General features: G+C 40.7%; 1 protein-coding gene across 1 annotated transcript; it reads left to right on the forward strand.

Annotated features, from left to right (window-relative positions):
• The first annotated feature begins 2,420 nt into the window (after positions 1 to 2,420).
• Positions 2,421 to 16,697, forward strand: LOC121614454 (myosin-7). Its single transcript, XM_041948320.1, has 39 exons — positions 2,421 to 2,441; positions 2,830 to 2,890; positions 3,121 to 3,323; positions 3,957 to 4,100; positions 5,102 to 5,258; positions 5,366 to 5,393; positions 5,503 to 5,608; positions 6,005 to 6,097; positions 6,206 to 6,269; positions 6,399 to 6,497; positions 6,643 to 6,746; positions 7,559 to 7,697; positions 7,794 to 7,912; positions 8,084 to 8,233; positions 8,315 to 8,485; positions 8,566 to 8,875; positions 8,959 to 9,038; positions 9,148 to 9,353; positions 9,453 to 9,576; positions 9,682 to 9,818; positions 9,914 to 10,169; positions 10,248 to 10,490; positions 10,577 to 10,753; positions 10,852 to 10,997; positions 11,085 to 11,175; positions 11,263 to 11,652; positions 12,000 to 12,126; positions 12,218 to 12,336; positions 12,432 to 12,628; positions 13,799 to 13,982; positions 14,232 to 14,397; positions 14,490 to 14,614; positions 14,705 to 15,013; positions 15,099 to 15,302; positions 15,408 to 15,704; positions 15,806 to 15,910; positions 15,997 to 16,092; positions 16,182 to 16,316; positions 16,567 to 16,697. The coding sequence occupies exons 3-39, from the start codon at positions 3,123 to 3,125 to the stop codon at positions 16,585 to 16,587; spliced, it is 5,820 nt and encodes a 1,939-aa protein (XP_041804254.1). The 5' UTR covers positions 2,421 to 2,441; positions 2,830 to 2,890; positions 3,121 to 3,122; the 3' UTR covers positions 16,588 to 16,697.
• The last annotated feature ends 2,337 nt before the right edge of the window (positions 16,698 to 19,034 follow it).

Below are 19,034 nucleotides of genomic sequence, written 5' to 3' on the forward strand. Positions count from 1 at the left end.
CGCTCGAACTGCAGGTGAGTGGTGAAGAGTTGGGGGGAGACAGAGGTGGAAACTATTTGCATATTCATAGTCTGCACATAATAAATGAAGGCAAAGGTGAAGACTTAAATCTAAGCCATTAACAGAAGTCTGAATGTGTAATTCTGATGAACAGAGACTAGTTTTTTTGGAGTGTAACCAATGCCAGGAGAGAAAATGTAACAGCTCACATTTGGATGTCAGTTATTTTTGCTTTTGACAGCCCGACAACCATTAACTGCTAACAAAGTTTAAATTTGAGCTGAGGAGGACACTGGAGGAGGGCGAGACTTAAATATGTCGGACTTCAACAGACTTTCCTGGTAATTACCAGGACTGACAGTCAGCGCTGATGAAGTAGCAGGTGGTTGGTAGGTGTAACTTTTAGCTCATCCTTCTTTGCCTCACAGTGCTTTTTACTGCATTTAATCACAGCAGCTCTCGATGACATTACATACTCTGGTTTGAGGTACCAAATTAGCTCTTTAAATCCCTCGACCTCTACCACACTGATTGGCAGCATATCGGTCTCAATCATTCCACACACCAACTGGGTGATGGCCTCAGACCACTGTGCTTCACACTGTGTGTCTTTTGGTATATTCTGTATGCAAATTAAGATATAGACTGACATGCATAACCAACCCAAAATATTCTTGTTGGTTAACCAACAGGCTGTTAATTGCATCCCTTTTTCACACATAGCATTCAAGCGCTGAATTGCAAACGCAGATTTGCCTCTGATCTGGGGGATTTGTTGGCAACCTCCAAAAACTGTCAGAGAGTGCAACATTTAGATGTTTAACTGACCACCACCCACTGACTCTGGTGTCAAGGACACACAGCAGCAGAAGTCGGTCACCAATCTAAGGCCTTAAGTATTCTTACGAAATAAACATATCAACTACCTCATCTTGCACAAAGTGTTTTTTATGGTCAGTCCATGACCACGACAACAAGAACACTCCACTGAGACTTAGATTTAAAAAATCTGGGTGAAACGAGTCCATACAAGCATTGAGGTTTCGCTACAGGGTGGCGGGTGTCAATCTCTTTCGAGGGTCTATAGCCTTGTGGTCCTAGAAAGAATTTTGGTGTTGAATCTCTGCTCTCCTGCTTTCAGATGGGCCATTGAGATAGTAAAGATGTCTTCTGTGCCTAGCTATAGAGGTAAACTGTTCCACAGACAACTGACTGTGAATTGACTCAGGGCATGTTCAATGGATGCATGCTCCTAGAAATATTAACTGGTTGTGCAAAACCCCTTCATTGTGGCATTTGACAGTTATTATTCAATTTATTTTGTGAATACAGCCAAATTTCAGATCTGTTGTGAAGATAGAGAATGACAACAGTTTTTTTCCTACTGTTCATATTACTAAGATTTTCTGCTGTTTCAGGCTGTGTATGAGATTTTGTTGTTTTGTTTGTTTGTTTTTTGCAGAGCAAAAGAAGTTATCCAGACCCCACTGGTCACTGCTATACACAAACCACATACCATATACTTTGGTCATTTGAGTGCAGCAGCCGGATTAATGAATAAATTGAAAATGACATGTGGACTTGATATAAACTATATTGTCAAGTAATTGTATTTTTGACCTAGGTAGCAATTCATACCTTTCTTGTGACACTCTGCCTCTCTTTGCTCCTCCTCACAGGCAATAAATAGCTTCTGGTTACTGTCCACAACCACTCCTCACTTGGACAAAGAATTTAAAAAGTGTGGTAGAATTAGAGATAGAGAGGCTATGCTTGGGTGAGTCACACACGAGTTATGCAGGAGAAAGTTCCTGGCGCTGCTCCCAAAAAATCACATTATTTGAATGTGAGCAGAGAGGGCAGCCAGACATCATGAGAGCCATAGAGAGCCCTGTCATAAGTGATGAAAGTGATGGCAATTACCGTGTGTGTGTGTGTGTGTGTGCGTGTTCATGGATGTGTATTACTCACTGTGTGGAGATAGATCTGTTTACATAGTCACATTGTGGGGACTCCTCTTGCTTATGGGAACAAAACACAAGTTCCCATACTGTAAATCATTACATTTTAGGGTGAACACTTGGCTTAAGGTTAGGTTTAGGCAAGTAGTGGTTATAGTTAAGGTTAGGGTAAGTCTCCAGGGTATGTGTCTGAGTCTATGTAATGTCCTCTGAAGTGATGGAAACACATCTGTGTGTGAGAAGGTAGAAGTGTATGTGTGTTTGTGTACCTGTTGATGTCTCTGTGTGACAGTGTGTGTGTGTGATAGCATGTGTGTGTGTGTGTGTGTGTGTGTGTGTGTGTGTGTGTGTGAGTGTGTGTGTGTGTGTTAGTTAGCAGGTTAGGGTGGTGCCTTTGGCCTTGTAAGGCAGGGTTATCTGGGGTTATATATTTGATCCCTGCACTCCCTGCAGGTCTAGCAGCTGCTTCACCTGGCCTCTGTAAGTCTGCACAACTGGTTGTATTTTGTATTCATGCTGTTTTTTACACTGTATTTTTCCATTGTCTAATCTCAGGGTAAATATATTTAACCATGATCTTCTTAACAAAATAGAGGTGATGTTAAGGCTTTTTAAAATCTGAAACATAGCTAACACAGGAGTGACATATTGTACATGCTTAACAAGTTGTGTGCTATTCCAAATTAAAACACCTTTGTTAGATATATAATATATATGCAATAACTATGTGAGACTAATTATTCAAAATACTAGTAAGAAAAACAAGACACGTGTTATTTCCATAAATGATGTGAGTATGCAACTGTAATTGAGACTTTTTACAATAACCTTAAAACATCCTACTTACAGTTTTCTCTGCCCGCTTCAGGTGGATCATTGAATTATACTCTGAAGTCTGAGCTCACTTGTCATCTGAGTTGAACCCACCGGTAAATTCTCCTTTACTAATGCTTTCGTAGCAATGACTATCATAGAGGTAAAGATTGATGTAATATGTAGAAGACAAAGATGGTTTTGTAAATAGCTCAAATCAAAATGCTATGGAAAGAATTTTAAGAATTCCTTGAGGTATCACGATACAGATATTTGGGTGAAGTATGAGATAGAGACAGAGTGAAGCCTTTGTCAATCACTATTACCTGTATATACATTTGTGCAGCCATGGGGGATGCAGAGATGGCTGTGTTTGGGGCAGCTGCCCCGTACTTGAGGAAGTCGGACAGGGATCGTATGGAGGCGTCTACACGTCCCTTTGACATAAAGAAGGAATGCTTTGTCCCGGACACAGTGGAAGAGTTTGTGAAGGCAACCATCACCAGCCGAGATGGAGACAAGGTCACTGTAGAGACACAGCATGGGAAGGTCAGTGGTTACATTATACCAGTCAGACATTCAGCCTAAACTTAACATATCAGCATGTACAAAACAAATGGAAACACCATGTGGCTAACCATAAGTACAAGGCAGGCTGAGCACAGAGTTTGTAAACTGGTAGAGATACAAGTTATATCATAACCTACCTAGCATGCCAAAGAATAAGCGCTATCAAATCCAGAAACTCCCCTTCATTCTTCAGTACATTTGAAACCAGTCAGTCACCAGGGTCAGTTAAAGCAGCACAGGAAACACATTAGATGTGAGTTTGAGCGAGAGTCTATGTGGGAGTCCTTGTCTGCGAGCACGTGTTAATCTCGGTGTAAATCTTTGTACGTGTGATTTAAAATGTCTGTCCTCGAGTGAATGTAGATAGAAGTTTAAATGGGAGCCTGAATACTACTGCAGTTACAGTGTCTCCAGTCACTACACTGTCCGGCTGAGTGATGAGACGAGCCATTGCTGCCACCTGGCAATAACAGTGTGTGGCATGCTTTGTATGCCATGTTACATGAGCAATGCTGAGGATAATAGGGTAGCACAGTCATAAAAGTAACATTTCCAGGTGAAAGTCATTGAACCTTTACATATCAATCCAAAAACTGCATTTGTTTTCCTCAGACCGTGACTGTCAAAGACTCCCAGATTCTGCAACAGAATCCTCCAAAGTTTGACAAGATCGAGGACATGGCTATGTTGACCTTCCTCCATGAGCCCGCTGTGCTGTTTAACCTCAAAGAGCGTTATGCAGCATGGATGATCTATGTGAGTAGCCTACAATCCAATACAGCAAAGTGTAGCTAAAACATTTCAGTGGACTGATGAAGAGTCGGGAGTGTGCTGCAGGCCGTGTGCATTTTCACGCCTGCGTTTGGTAAAAATAAAGCAATAAATGGTCGTTATGACGACAAATGAATGAAAAGATAAAGCTGATTTCAGGCCATTGTTCAATTACTGGGTCAAATTTGATGCCATATAAATTATTTGGTATTTAAAATGGAATTTAAAGGGATAATTAATGGCCAAAGTAATAATAGTTAATTGATATTTTTATATCTTTAAATGTCATATCTTCTTGGAGAAAAATGGAACAATGGTTTTTCTGCCATTTGGTCAATTTGAGGTGATTCACCCCTTTAAAACCCTTTAATCCATATTCAGAACTGATGTGTGGGAGACAAACAGAAGTGAGATCACATCATTAATGTCAGCAGCTGCGCACACAAAACCTGAATTTTACTTAATTGGGGAAGATCTCAGGAAAGAAATTAAAGTATTTTCAGGGGTTTAGTTTCACCTTTTCCAAATAAATGGAGAAATGAGCAGATCTGTGTTTTCAGGGATAAATCAAAGAAATTCTTGATTTCTAGTGTAACAACATGAACTGACGTCAAACTGAATCTAATTAAACAAGATTCAGCTGCAGTTTAACACACACGAGAGGTTATTTTCATTTCTATTGCACCACAATCCAATACATACCCAAACTCTGCTGAGTAAGCACGGTGCTGAAATCTATCTGGATACAATAAAGCAGTAGTTTGACACTCATGGAAAATGTGCTCATGGTTAAATATATATTGTTCAATCGGCATTAGCTTTTTAAGCTAAAACAAAATAATGGACTGAAAGTCACAAGTACACAACCCATTCTTAAAGATTGAGAGAACAGTGTCCAAAGGTTGAACTCATCAGGATATAAAATCTTTTCTTTCATCAATGGCAAATTGTTGATGTTAAAACAATGACTTATCTGTGAATTGCAGACCTACTCTGGGCTGTTCTGTGTGACTGTCAACCCCTACAAGTGGCTGCCAGTCTACAACCAAGAAGTGGTTGTTGCCTATAGAGGAAAGAAGAGAAGTGAAGCTCCTCCTCATATCTTCTCCATCTCTGACAATGCCTACCAGTACATGCTGGCAGGTAAAAACTAATAAGGCAGATATTGTTTTTAGTAAACCTTGTTACCCATAACAATGCTGGATCTGGATACTAACAAAATTGTACCCTCTGCAAACTTGTTTTTGCAGACCGTGAAAACCAGTCAATTCTGATCACGTACGTAATATCTTATATGCTCAAAAAGCATGACAGTGCATGGTCTGAAATAAAATGTTGTTCTACATTACATCAATATGAGTATTTATCATTGACTTTGTAATTACAGCGGAGAATCTGGTGCAGGAAAGACTGTCAACACAAAGCGAGTCATCCAGTATTTTGCAAGTATTGCAGCTGGAAACGTAAAGAAAGACCCCAATGCCAAAGACAAGGTAACTGATACGCTCCATCAAATGTGTGTTGTTGGAGGGATTCTAGAGAGTCTTAAACTGGCAAAAACTACAAATAACACAAGTATACAACAAAAAGATAAGTGTTACCACAGTTCTTTCACCTTTTAACTGAAATGGAATAGATTTACCATACTTGTGTAAAGTGACACTGCCAGCAAATCTTCACAAATCAAACTTAAAAATCACAAATTCACAAAAAACTTAATTCCTTTCATGATTTCCAATTTCAACAGCTACTGTGTTACAATAGCTGTACATTCGGAAGTTCTCCAAACATTGAAAAACTAAAAAAATACAACTTGATGCCACCAGAGGCTGTGAAAGTATTGTTGTTAGCTTTAAACATAAATTGAGCACACTGTTTGTCTTTGACAGGGCACCCTGGAGGATCAAATCATTCAGGCTAACCCTGCTCTAGAGGCCTTTGGTAATGCCAAGACCATCAGGAATGACAACTCCTCCAGATTTGTGAGTGTCTATTTTTTGTGACTGAATTGTGAAACAATGATCCAGTGAAAACACAGTAGCAGAAGCAGATATCAAGGTTTTCCATAAATACAAACTTTATCCTTTCAGGGTAAATTCATCCGAATTCATTTTGATGCCAGGGGAAAATTAGCCTCTGCTGATATTGAAACCTGTAAGTACAAACACCGTTATCCTTCAGTTCATACACTAACAATGCAAATGTAATTTATGTTTTATAATGCAGTAATATAACTGATTTTTACGTGGGAATATTTTCACTCTTGTATTTGTCACCTGTCAGACCTTCTGGAGAAGTCCCGTGTGACCTTCCAGCTCAAGGCTGAGAGAGATTACCACATTTTCTACCAGATTCTGTCCAACAAGAAGCCTGAAATCCTGGGTTAGTACATGGATGTGGTTCAGTGGTGGCTGGCCACCACAGAAAACATTCAAAACAAAACAAAAAGCATGGCTGTCATTGGATTTTTATTGCAGTTATGCGTCCATCTGTCTGACCTTGTTTCAACCTGTCTTTGTTCCTCCAGAGATGCTGTTGATCACAAATAATCCCTATGACTACGCCTTCATCTCTCAGGGGGAAACCCAAGTGGCCTCCATTGATGATGCAGATGAGCTGATGGCAACAGATGTCAGGCTCTCACTCATTCCTCTTTTTACAATTTTACATTAAACTTTAATAATAATCACTAAATACGAGTTTTACAGGATTGAGACTGAAAAACAAGGCAGGGGGCTGTGTTGTTCAAAGGACTGGTGAGACAATGAAATACAATTCAAGAAGTCCAGTTGGAGTGACAGATGAATGAGTTTAAAAAGTTATCAGCCACCAAAACACTGAACAATGGTTTATAATACTACGAGACAGGATTTTATTTTGTAAAGTTGTCATGGCTATATAACTATTTTATCTTTCGTCATGTCGAAGCAAGGTAAACAGTAGAAATAAAGTATTCAGGTATTCTACCAGGAATGTGTGCTTGCATGTATATGATTGGCCATTGCAGCATCTTGTCAGCATGCAGTAAATGTTAGCAACAGCCTTGCAGCCTTCTGTGTTAGCACCTCTGCTGTGTCAACATACTTGCTCCATTCAAATGAATGAGAGGGCTGCATGCAGGCTTGGAGTCAGTCTGAATGCAGGCTTTCGTCATAGACGAATAGGCGGCAGTTTCTGGCTTCTAATGAAGTTCATTGTGCGTGTTTTGTTGAGCAACAAATGTACATACTCTCCTCCACAGTTTAGTTCAGATGTAGTTGCTGAACTACGCACGAGGAGCTTGTTCATTTCTTGTGAAAAAACAAGCTTTTCTGCAGTATGTGCTGTTGAAACTGTCTTAATACAACAATGGTGCCTAAGCTGGCAAGACCGATTAGCACTGCAGTCCTGTATCTATACTGGATGTATGAATGCCCACAAAGTCATCATGTGCTCCTCCACAGAATGCCTTTGATGTGTTGGGCTTTACTCAAGAGGAAAAGAACTCTGTGTACAAGCTGACTGGAGCCATTATGCACTATGGCAACATGAAGTTCAAGCAGAAACAGCGAGAGGAGCAGGCAGAGGCTGATGGCACTGAAGGTTAGAGAAGCTCTGCTTGTCAGCTTGGCTCAGAACCAACAAAGAGCGACACTGGTCAAAGTAGGCAGTTTCACTGTTTTCACTTTCCTTCTTCAGATGCTGACAAAGCAGCATACCTGATGGGCCTGAACTCTGCTGACCTCATCAAAGGTCTCTGTCACCCAAGAGTCAAAGTAGGAAATGAGTGGGTCACCAAGGGACAAAATGTTGCTCAGGTAAGAAACAAAAAAAGTCAACTTAAATATCTGGTACATACAAAGGTTCTATACTCAATACATTAACATGTTATGTTTTCTATATGGCTAATTCTGCAGAGGCTGAAAAATTCAGTTTGTCTTCATTTCTATGGCCTTCATTTGGTACAAAATATTTTGCGTGTTCCACAGGTGAACTATGCCGTTGGAGCTCTATCCAAGGCTGTTTATGAAAAGATGTTCCTGTGGATGGTAATGAGAATCAACCAGTCACTGGAGACCAAGCAACCACGCCAGTACTTTATTGGCGTACTGGACATCGCAGGATTTGAGATCTTTGATGTAAGTGATGTTATTAGCACACAAAAAAACAACCCTTTCAACACAAATTGGATGGACAATCTCACATTTTTCTCTTTGCAGTTCAACACCTTTGAGCAGCTGTGCATCAACTTCACCAATGAAAAACTGCAACAGTTTTTCAACCACCACATGTTTGTGCTGGAGCAAGAAGAGTACAAAAAAGAGGGCATTGAGTGGACTTTCATTGATTTTGGTATGGACTTGCAGGCCTGTATTGACCTGATTGAAAAGGTGAGTTATTGACATGTTCATGAATAAAAATGAATAATAATATGGTCTTTTTTTAAATAACTTATATTATGTCCCCTCAGCCCATGGGTATCATGTCCATCCTTGAAGAGGAGTGCATGTTCCCCAAAGCCAGTGACACCACCTTTAAAGCTAAGCTCTATGACAACCATCTGGGGAAATCTGCCAATTTCCAGAAGCCCAGAGTTGTCAAAGGAAAACCAGAGGCCCATTTTGCCCTGATGCACTACGCTGGAACTGTTGATTATAACATCATCAACTGGCTGGTGAAGAACAAGGATCCTCTGAATGAGACCGTTGTAGGACTCTACCAGAAGTCTAATCTCAAGCTGTTATCTGTCCTCTTTGCAAATTATGCTGGAGCAGATTCAGGTATCTTGGTATGAATATCTTTTTGAATCCACATTACAATGTTTTTTTGTCTGGCTCTAAGTTTATACATTTTGTCTGAACAGCTATGGCCGAAGCTAGTGAAGGCAAAAAAGAGAAGAAAAAGAAGGGATCATCTTTTCAGACTGTGTCTGCTCTTCATAGGGTATTGTATATGACTGTATTGTGTTTTTACCCTAAAATATGCAATTTCATATGATGCTGAATACCTTAAAAGCAAGTATTTATAGATATATGCTTCACTCTATCAAAAGGAAAACCTGAACAAGCTGATGACCAACTTAAGGTCTACTCACCCCCACTTTGTACGCTGCATCATCCCCAATGAGACCAAGACTCCTGGGGCCATGGAGAATCCTCTGGTGATGCACCAGCTGCGCTGTAACGGTGTGCTGGAAGGCATCAGGATCTGCAGAAAGGGCTTCCCTAACAGGATCCTCTATGGAGATTTCAAACAGAGGTATTATTCATGTCAGAAATTGTGTGATTCCAGATTGTTATTCTATTATTGTTATATATATATAGACACACACACACAAAAACATATTTTGTCTCTCAGATATCGTATCCTGAATCCTGCTGCCATCCCTGAGGGTCAGTTCATTGATAGCAGGAAGGGAGCTGAGAAACTTCTTGGGTCTCTGGATATTGATCACAACCAGTACAAGTTTGGACACACCAAGGTATCATCGCTGTATCAGTTGTTCTGATAGTAGGAAAAATAAAACATTCTAGTAGGAGATGAAAAAGATTGAAAAAAAAAATAAAATACCCAATGTTGTTGTTAGGTGTTCTTCAAGGCTGGACTGTTGGGTCTGCTGGAGGAGATGAGAGACGAGCGTCTCTCCAAAATCATCACTGCTATCCAAGCCAGATCTCGTGGTCTTTTGTCCCGTATTGAGTATCAAAAGATGGTGGAGCGCAGGTATCTTTTGTGTGCAGCTGATATTGGTCACTAAAGATGGTTTTCAGTTTGTATATTTAATGAAAGCCTTTTATTTTCTTTTAAAAATATTTTAGGGATGCATTATTAGTGATCCAATGGAATGTCCGTTCATTCATGGGGGTCAAGAATTGGCCCTGGATGAAGCTGTTCTTCAAGATCAAACCTCTGTTGAGATCTGCAGAGGCAGAAAAGGAGATGGCCAACATGAAGGAAGAATTCCTGAAGCTGAAAGAGGCTTACGCAAAATCTGAAGCTCGTAGAAAGGAACTAGAGGAGAAAATGGTCATTCTTCTCCAAGAGAAGAATGACCTGCAGCTCCAAGTTCAAGCGGTGAGAATGGCAGGATACTGATATTTTACTTTGAACATGTCATTAAGGAATGTGCTAATGAGATGAAATGTGTGGCAGGAGCAAGACAATCTCTGTGATGCTGAGGAAAGATGTGAGGGGCTGATCAAAAACAAAATTCAACTGGAGGCAAAAGCCAAAGAGCTGACAGAAAGGCTGGAGGATGAGGAGGAGATGAATGCTGAACTAACTGCTAAGAAGAGGAAGCTGGAGGATGAGTGTTCTGAGCTGAAGAAAGACATTGATGACTTAGAGTTGACTCTGGCTAAAGTGGAGAAAGAGAAGCATGCCACTGAGAACAAGGTATGGCATCTAACTTAACCATTTGCTTCAACACAGATCAGCAACTTATTAAAGCGTCTAGCAATTCATATTTTCATGGTTCACAGGTGAAGAACCTGGTCGAGGAGATGGCTGCTCTGGATGAAATCATCGCCAAGCTGACCAAGGAAAAGAAAGCCTTACAGGAAGCTCATCAGCAAACACTGGATGATCTGCAGAGTGAAGAAGACAAAGTCAACACTCTGACCAAGGCCAAGGCTAAGCTGGAGCAGCAAGTGGATGATGTAAGAATCCATTTCAAAATATTACTATTTAGATGATATTGTGAGTATTAATAATCAAACATTTCACAAATGTTGTAATCAAATTTATTTGCATTAAGCTCGAAGGATCTCTTGAACAAGAGAAGAAGGTTCGGATGGACCTTGAGAGAGCTAAGAGAAAGCTGGAGGGGGACTTAAAGTTGACCCAGGAGACTGTAATGGATTTAGAAAATGACAAGCAACAGCTGGAGGAGCGCCTGAAAAAGTACATATTCATCATGATATTGTTAATTCAGTATGATCCTTTAATTACATGAACATAATTTTAATTTGCCAAAACAAAATCCTGCAGGAAAGACTTTGAGATCAGCCAGCTGAACAGCAAAATTGAAGATGAACAGACGATAATCATTCAACTCCAGAAGAAACTGAAAGAGCTGCAGGTAAAAATGTGCACTAGTGGGTTTTAATTAAATTTATACATTTTCCCAAAGTATTGCTACATCTGAACATGTTGTTCCGAAAACTAGGCTCGTGTAGAGGAGCTGGAGGAAGAGCTTGAAGCAGAGCGAGCTGCTCGAGCCAAGGTGGAGAAGCAGAGAGCAGACTTGTCCAGAGAGTTGGAGGAGATTAGTGAGAGGCTGGAGGAGGCTGGCGGAGCAACAGCTGCCCAGATTGAGATGAACAAGAAGAGGGAGGCTGAGTTCCAGAAACTCCGCAGAGACCTTGAAGAGGCCACTCTGCAGCATGAAGCCACCACTGCCACACTGAGGAAGAAACAAGCTGACAGTGTTGCTGACCTGGGAGAGCAGATTGACAACCTGCAGAGAGTCAAGCAGAAACTGGAGAAGGAGAAGAGTGAGCTCAGACTGGAGCTGGATGATGTGGTTTCAAGCATGGAACAAGTAGTTAAGTCTAAGGTACATAAGCATGAAGATGCTAAGGGCAAATTTCCACACTGGTGGAAATAGCTGCCAATTTGGTAGTTATTTGAATGATGACAGCTTAGCACCTGAACCATACCCACAAACACCTCAACTTACTTTTATGGTTCTTATTAGGCTAGGTGGATGAGACGAGCTAAATTTAACATAAAGTCTTCTGTCCGTCTGAGTTGGAATTGTGAGTGCAAAATAGTGAATAAATGTCAAGACAGAGGGACATATTTAGTGCTTGCTTTAAATATTACTTAATACTACATAATACTAATATTAGAATTAGCACAGCAATAATTAAAGCCTGTGAACTATGGTATATCTCTTTTAAGACTACATTGGAGAAGACCTGCAGAACTTTTGAGGATCAAATGAATGAATACAGGACCAAGTGTGATGAATATCAGAGATCCCTCCATGACTTCACCACCCAGAAAGCCAAGCTTCAAGCTGAGAATGGTCAGTGTTATACTCGTTTCACCTGAAATAACAAACTTCTTCAATCTAGAGCAATGCAATTCTACAACCTAACCTAACTTGGCCTCTCTAGATGAGCTCTCAAGACAGATGGAGGAGAAAGAATCACTTATTTCTCAACTGACCAGAGGAAAGAATTCCTACAATCAACAGCTTGAGGATCTAAAAAGACAACTAGAAGAGGAAATAAAGGTATGAAGATGGCAAAATGTATTATCTTATCTTTGCATCCCAAACATAGATGCTGATGTCCAAGAGAAATACATGTATTATCAATATTAATACAGGCCAAGAATGCATTAGCCCATGCAGTGCAGTCTGCTCGCCATGACTGCGACCTGCTCAGGGAGCAGTATGAGGAGGAGCAGGAGGCGAAGGCTGAACTGCAGCGCGGCATGTCCAAGGCCAACTCTGAGGTGGCTCAGTGGAGGACTAAGTACGAAACTGATGCCATCCAGAGAACTGAGGAGCTGGAGGAGGCCAAGTGAGTCCAGTATTCAAGAACATAAATCTCAAATGTTCAAGAGAAGTACACTTGAGGAAAACTTGAGGTATATTTATTTGGATAAGTGTTCACCTGATGTCTGTGCTACAAAGCAGAATTTGTGAATAGTGAAATAACTTCAGGTTTAACCAGGGGTGGTTTGCCTTTTACCAGGTTATATCACCAAGCTATGTCATGCTATGTACTTAATCTGCTCCGAAGCAGACTTTAATAGAAAATCCTGTGGAGCTTGGTGTGTGGATTGTCTCATAAGAGGGCAAGAATGTTCAGAGACCCAAAGAATAAGGCTAAAATTGCCATTAACACCATATGAATAGTAAGTAAAACATTAATTTAATGAAACACAACAGATCTTGCTCATGGCTAGATTTGGAAAACCTGGGTTGACTTATCGAGTTAATAACCACCGTTGTGTGACTGCGTCACATGATGGCGATTTTTACACTTGAAGGCAGATGACAAAAAAGATGTCCTGCACATGTTACACTTGCTCTGTATTACAGGCCCCAGGTGTGTTTCCGATTAATTTGCCGAGAAATGAGTGGAGATGACTGGTGTAAAACAATATATATAAGGGAAAGCTGCATGAACATCCACAGCTTTTCAAATACATTATTTCTACAAACATTACTTAAAATGCTTGTCTGTCTGAAAGTAAACACAGGAAGTAGCCACTTGGGATAACTGCATTAGGATCTACCATAAATCCTGAGGGGCGGGGCAGGCAGGTCATAAACAGGTCGTAGATCAAAACACAGGTAGCAGATATTGAGAGAAAGGAACAGGAACAGGTATAGCTGGCTGGTGAGCTGGTTATGTACACTGAAGGACTGGTTAAATAATGAGAGGCATGTGCATCATCAGCTGAGGGTAATTTGGGAATCTGAATAGATGAGCAGGTTGATGTGGGAGTCAGGTGACCAGGATTGCTAGAAAAGTCTGAGGGCAGGTGGAGATGGCAGTTCTGGAAAATTTAGTTGAAAATTATATATATCTGGAAAGGGCTCAGGGAGCTTGCCCCAATATGCTTTGTTTTATATATCTGAATTGCAACAGTGCACTACATTGCATCAGTTTCGGACCATCTCTACCACCTTAAACTGTACTAGAATGAAGCACCAGTGGATAAAACTTGTTTTTCATTTCCAGGAAGAAGCTGGCTCAGCGTCTGCAGGAGGCTGAAGAGGCTGTTGAAGCAGTGAATGCTAAATGTTCCTCTCTGGAGAAGACCAAACACAGGCTGCAGAATGAGATTGAAGATCTCATGGTGGATGTGGAGAGGTCTAATGCTGCTGCTGCTGCTCTGGACAAGAAGCAAAGAAACTTTGACAAAGTATCTGCATCTTCTTACCATCAAAAAAACCTACAAGCATTGGAATTAATTAAATCCTGTTTTATTATTAAATCATTTTTATTTATTAGTTTTTTGTGGTTAAAAATAGTAAAAAATTGAAACAGCATTTTTATGTACAACCTGGGACACCAATGTGTCCTTAAATAATGCACACTTGCAGAACACTAACTAACTGTACAATGTGCTGGTTTAAGCAAAAAATCTTACAACTTGTATCTCAATATCTAGGTCCTATCTGAGTGGAAACAGAAATATGAGGAGTGTCAATGTGAGCTGGAGAGCTCTCAGAAGGAAGCCAGGTCTCTGAGCACTGAGCTCTTCAAACTGAAAAACTCCTACGAAGAATCTCTAGACCATCTGGAGACCTTGAAGCGAGAGAACAAGAATCTTCAGGGTAATACTTCAGCAAATGATTTGGCAGGAAATACATTTACATTGAAGGTGCCAAAAAAAACAACAATTAAATACAACTACTTTCATACACAGAGGAGATTTCTGACCTCACTGAGCAACTTGGCGAGGGAGGAAAAACTATCCATGAGTTGGAGAAAGTCCGTAAACAGCTGGAGCAGGAAAAGAGTGAGATTCAGTCTGCCCTTGAAGAAGCAGAGGTAAAACCTTACATCCTCAGTTTGTCACATATGGGAACGGTAGTTGGAAATATATTGTATATGGTTTGACAATCCTGATGTCTATCTTAGGGTTCTCTTGAGCATGAAGAGGGTAAGATTCTGAGAGCTCAGCTTGAGTTGACTCAGATTAAGGCAGAATTGGAGCGTAAACTTGCTGAGAAAGATGAGGAGATGGAGCAGTGCAAGAGGAACCTGCAGAGGATGATTGACACCCTGCAGAGCTCTCTTGAGGCTGAGACTCGCAGCAGGAATGAGGCCCTCCGTTTGAAGAAGAAGATGGAAGGAGACCTCAATGAGATGGAGATCCAGCTGAGCCAGGCCAACAGGCAGGCAGCTGAGGCCCAGAAACAACTTAAATCCATTCATGCACATTTGAAGGTAAAAAAGGGGACTTTGCCTTTCAATTTTGCTAGCATCATTACTGTGGTATCTTTGTAACCAGAGGTTTTGAAATTTTTTCCAGGATGCTCAGCTCCAGCTTGATGACTCTCTGCGAGCCAATGATGATTTGAAGGAAAACATTGCCATTGTTGAGAGACGCAACAACCTGCTTCAGGCTGAAGTGGAGGAGCTCAGGGCTGCTCTGGAGCAAACTGAGAGAGGTCGCAAACTTGCTGAGCAAGAGCTGATGGATGTTAGTGAGAGGGTGCAGCTGCTGCACTCTCAGGTATATACACACATGCAGATAATATCTTCTATTCTTTTCTATTTTTAAAAAATGTTTCTCTATACTACACTGTATGATGTAATTGCCTTAATTTTATCATGAAAGAACACCAGCCTGATAAACCAAAAGAAGAAGCTGGAGGCTGATACATCCCAGCTTCAGACTGAAGTGGAGGACGCAGTGCAGGAGTGCAGAAACGCAGAGGAAAAGGCCAAGAAGGCCATTACTGATGCTGCCATGATGGCAGAGGAGCTGAAGAAAGAGCAGGACACCAGCGCTCACCTGGAGCGCATGAAGAAGAACATGGAGCAAACCATCAAAGATCTGCAGCACCGTCTGGATGAAGCTGAACAGATCGCCATGAAGGGAGGCAAGAAGCAGCTGCAGAAGCTCGAGGCCAGGGTCAGTATTTATTTTACATTTGTGATTTGTCTTGTTTTTACCAGCACTGATGTTGAATAAGCTATTTTGAAAGTTATCTAAAAAATATTGTCCCTGACCAGGTGAGGGAACTGGAAAATGAGGTGGAAATGGAGCAAAAGAAAAGCAGTGAAGCTGTGAAGGGTGTCCGTAAATATGAGCGACGTATCAAGGAACTTACCTATCAGGTTTGTCGAAGCTTGGTTCAATAATCTGTATGCATGGTTAAAGTTCTTTTAAAGGCAAACGTGTAACCTTGCCTCTATTTCCTCAGACTGAGGAGGACCGCAAGAACATTGCCAGACTCCAAGATCTGGTAGATAAGCTGCAGCTGAAAGTTAAAGCCTACAAGAGATCTGCTGAGGAAGCTGTAAGTGTGGAAAAGTATGAAGTGAGGTCTTCATTTGGCTTCTTCTTCTGTCACTGTGTAAGTACATTTATTTCATTTTACCTAAAAAGGAGGAACATGCCAATGTTCATCTTGGCAAGTTCCGCAAGCTGCAGCACGAGCTGGACGAGGCTGAAGAGCGTGCTGACATCGCTGAGTCTCAGGTCAACAAGCTGCGCGTCAAGAGCCGTGAAATGGGCTCCAAGGTTTGAAGCATGCACTCTGTAGCAGGTTCACAGCATCTAACACATGCTGCCCTCTGTTGGCTGCATTTAACTTAAATACTGCTCTGCTCTACAAGTATTAGTACAAATACAAGATAGGTCAATAGCAGGGTTGCAGTTTATATTAGTCTGCTCATGAATACATTGCTTTGTGGCACTAAAGGAACACTAATCTTAAGAGTTAAAAGCTGTTTCTCTTTTTCTTTCTTTCCAACTTCACCGGCTGCAACAGAAAGGGTTTGATGAGGAGTGAAGCTTTGGAGCCTGCAGAAATCCTTTTGCCTGCTGTGTCCCATAGATCCCCTCAACTATCACTATTCACAACCTGTAGTGCTTAATAAAATCTGATCAAGCTGTTGCACAACACTGTATTCTTCAATTTCATTTATTTATTTTGTTGAATGTTGAATGAGTGGGTTTATGGAACACTGTACAGGAAATGTTATTTTTAATGTAACTTTCGTATATCATATTGGCTGGCCATTAGCAACAAAGAACCTATAGTGCTGAGTATTTTCAATTAGAAACATTTGAATATGTGGGGAAATAAATAAATCTACATACATATTCAGGTGCATCTATAAATTGAATTAAAACTTAGGTAACTGATAAAATTGCTCAAAACATAAGTGAAGTGATATTGATTGAAATGTTGTGAGGTAATCTATGATCGAATTCAGGTATCAGTATGGTGATGAGAAGTCAGGAGGAGCAGAGTTAGACCTAAGCTGGAAAACTCTGGGGACCAGTAAAGTGTGGTGGCATAGGGCTGAAAAACTGGAAAGTTGAGGTGAGGTGATTTCTAAAATAGAAATACAACAAATCTCTTGTTCTTAAAATAGAGTTCAAGAAAGCCCAAGAGCCTGGGCCTCAAGGTCAACAATAAACCAATGCTCATACTCAGGCCTACCGTAATACCATGCATGATCACTTGCAGCTGCTCACTAAATCCCTGTTCAAGTCTGCCTGTTCTTCCAAATGGCTAGGGAGGATTTCAAAGAATCAGTAAACAAACATCTAGTTCACATGGAGCAATAAATCAACAGAAAACCAACAAGTTACACTGATAAGTCTGTCCTACATGCACATGTATAATTAGGCATGCTAAACTGAGCTGGATATTTACACAAAGCCCCTTTATATATTCTCACAATATCTTAATTGAGTAGTATTGAAAAGTAGTTTGCAGTGCTGTAGAGACATGGAGAGAAATTTTTATATCTATCTTTTATAACTTGAACAAAGAGTGCTATCCTCACCTGTCTGTCTGAACTTTGCCTTGGTGCTGTTGTCAGGTCTCAGTCACTGTTGCTGCTGCTAGAAATAATGATTTGGGGCAGGAGGAGGGCGGAGAGGGAGGCCCCAGACTCCCTTTGTGTGAAATTCAGGGAGTCCTGTCTCCTCTCTTATTACATGCCATGTCCTTAACTCCTGAGTGGACAAGCAGGTATCTATTAGCTAATGAAAGTACATTCACACCTCTGGCTAAAGAGGTGTATCACAGACAGCACAGAATGTGTTGAGGATTATCAGCATGATTAACAGGATATCTGAGCCTATGCTCGAATGAATAAGAGGACAGACCAAAGATGGAGCAAGTCACTGCCTCTATAATTAGACCACCTTTATCACGGTATATGATGCTTATGGTCCTATTGTGGGAGTCAAAAGCAACCGCCTCTGACACTGCTATATAGTTTTTAAACAAAACACTGCTTGCTACTGTCACTGACTGGTCTAACACAATGGTGACTTTGTTAGCCAAGGTATAAAAGGTTTCACATAGTTCTGACCTAGGTCTCTCCAGGTGAAATTTCTCTGCTGCACAGAAAGTCATTTACTCTTCCAGCACCAGCAAAGTGGCTGCATGGAAAAAATTTAATTGGTTACTTGCCATGAAGAGCAATAATTTCCACAAATAGGGGAACCACATACATAAAGTCAAACCTCATCAGCATAAAACCTATAGGCAGATGATGTAATCCTTCAAGGTCATATTTAATACAGAGGCAGTGATGACCACTTAGCGCCAAAGACAAGACGTGCAGAAAAGGCTAAATATTGAAAATGTACCGCTTACAAATTTAACTGGGATCAAACAAAATCCTTATTTGTAAGGACTAGACGCATACTTTGAAACTTCAGTCTTACAATCATAATACTTTTAGGAAAATAACATACTGTATCAACAATTTAGCAATTAAAACAATAATAATAATAATACACTTTATTTATACAGCACTTTTGTAAGTGATTTATAGTACAAGGTGGAGTAAAGCAGAGACAACAAAACAACAAAGTAGCTATAAATGGCAAACTTAAAAGAAAGCCAGACTGGTTACTGATACACCGAGTAGCTGCCTGTTCTGAGGATATCCTCTGGGACCAAAGCCAAGCGATATGTGCGTAGCTATATGCTCCATCTAAATATCCTTCCCCAGTTTGTATTTAATTAAATGTTTATTTGTTAGGACATAAACAAAGCATTTAAATCACGTTTCCTTTAACGAATAGATGTTTGACCTGTGAGGTCAGTGTTATCTGCACTTGGTCTTTAGCAGGGGCATGGAATCTCTCACTTCCATTTGGCACCCTGATGCCAGTTGTCAGTAACAGGGCCGGGGAAGTTATCAGAATGGAAATAATCTCGGCACTTGTCAGCAGCTATTGACCCTCCTTTTATCTCTTCACCTTTCGAGG

This window comes from Chelmon rostratus, chromosome 12 (genome assembly GCF_017976325.1).
Source record: "Chelmon rostratus isolate fCheRos1 chromosome 12, fCheRos1.pri, whole genome shotgun sequence".
Classification (NCBI taxonomy): domain Eukaryota; kingdom Metazoa; phylum Chordata; class Actinopteri; order Chaetodontiformes; family Chaetodontidae; genus Chelmon; species Chelmon rostratus.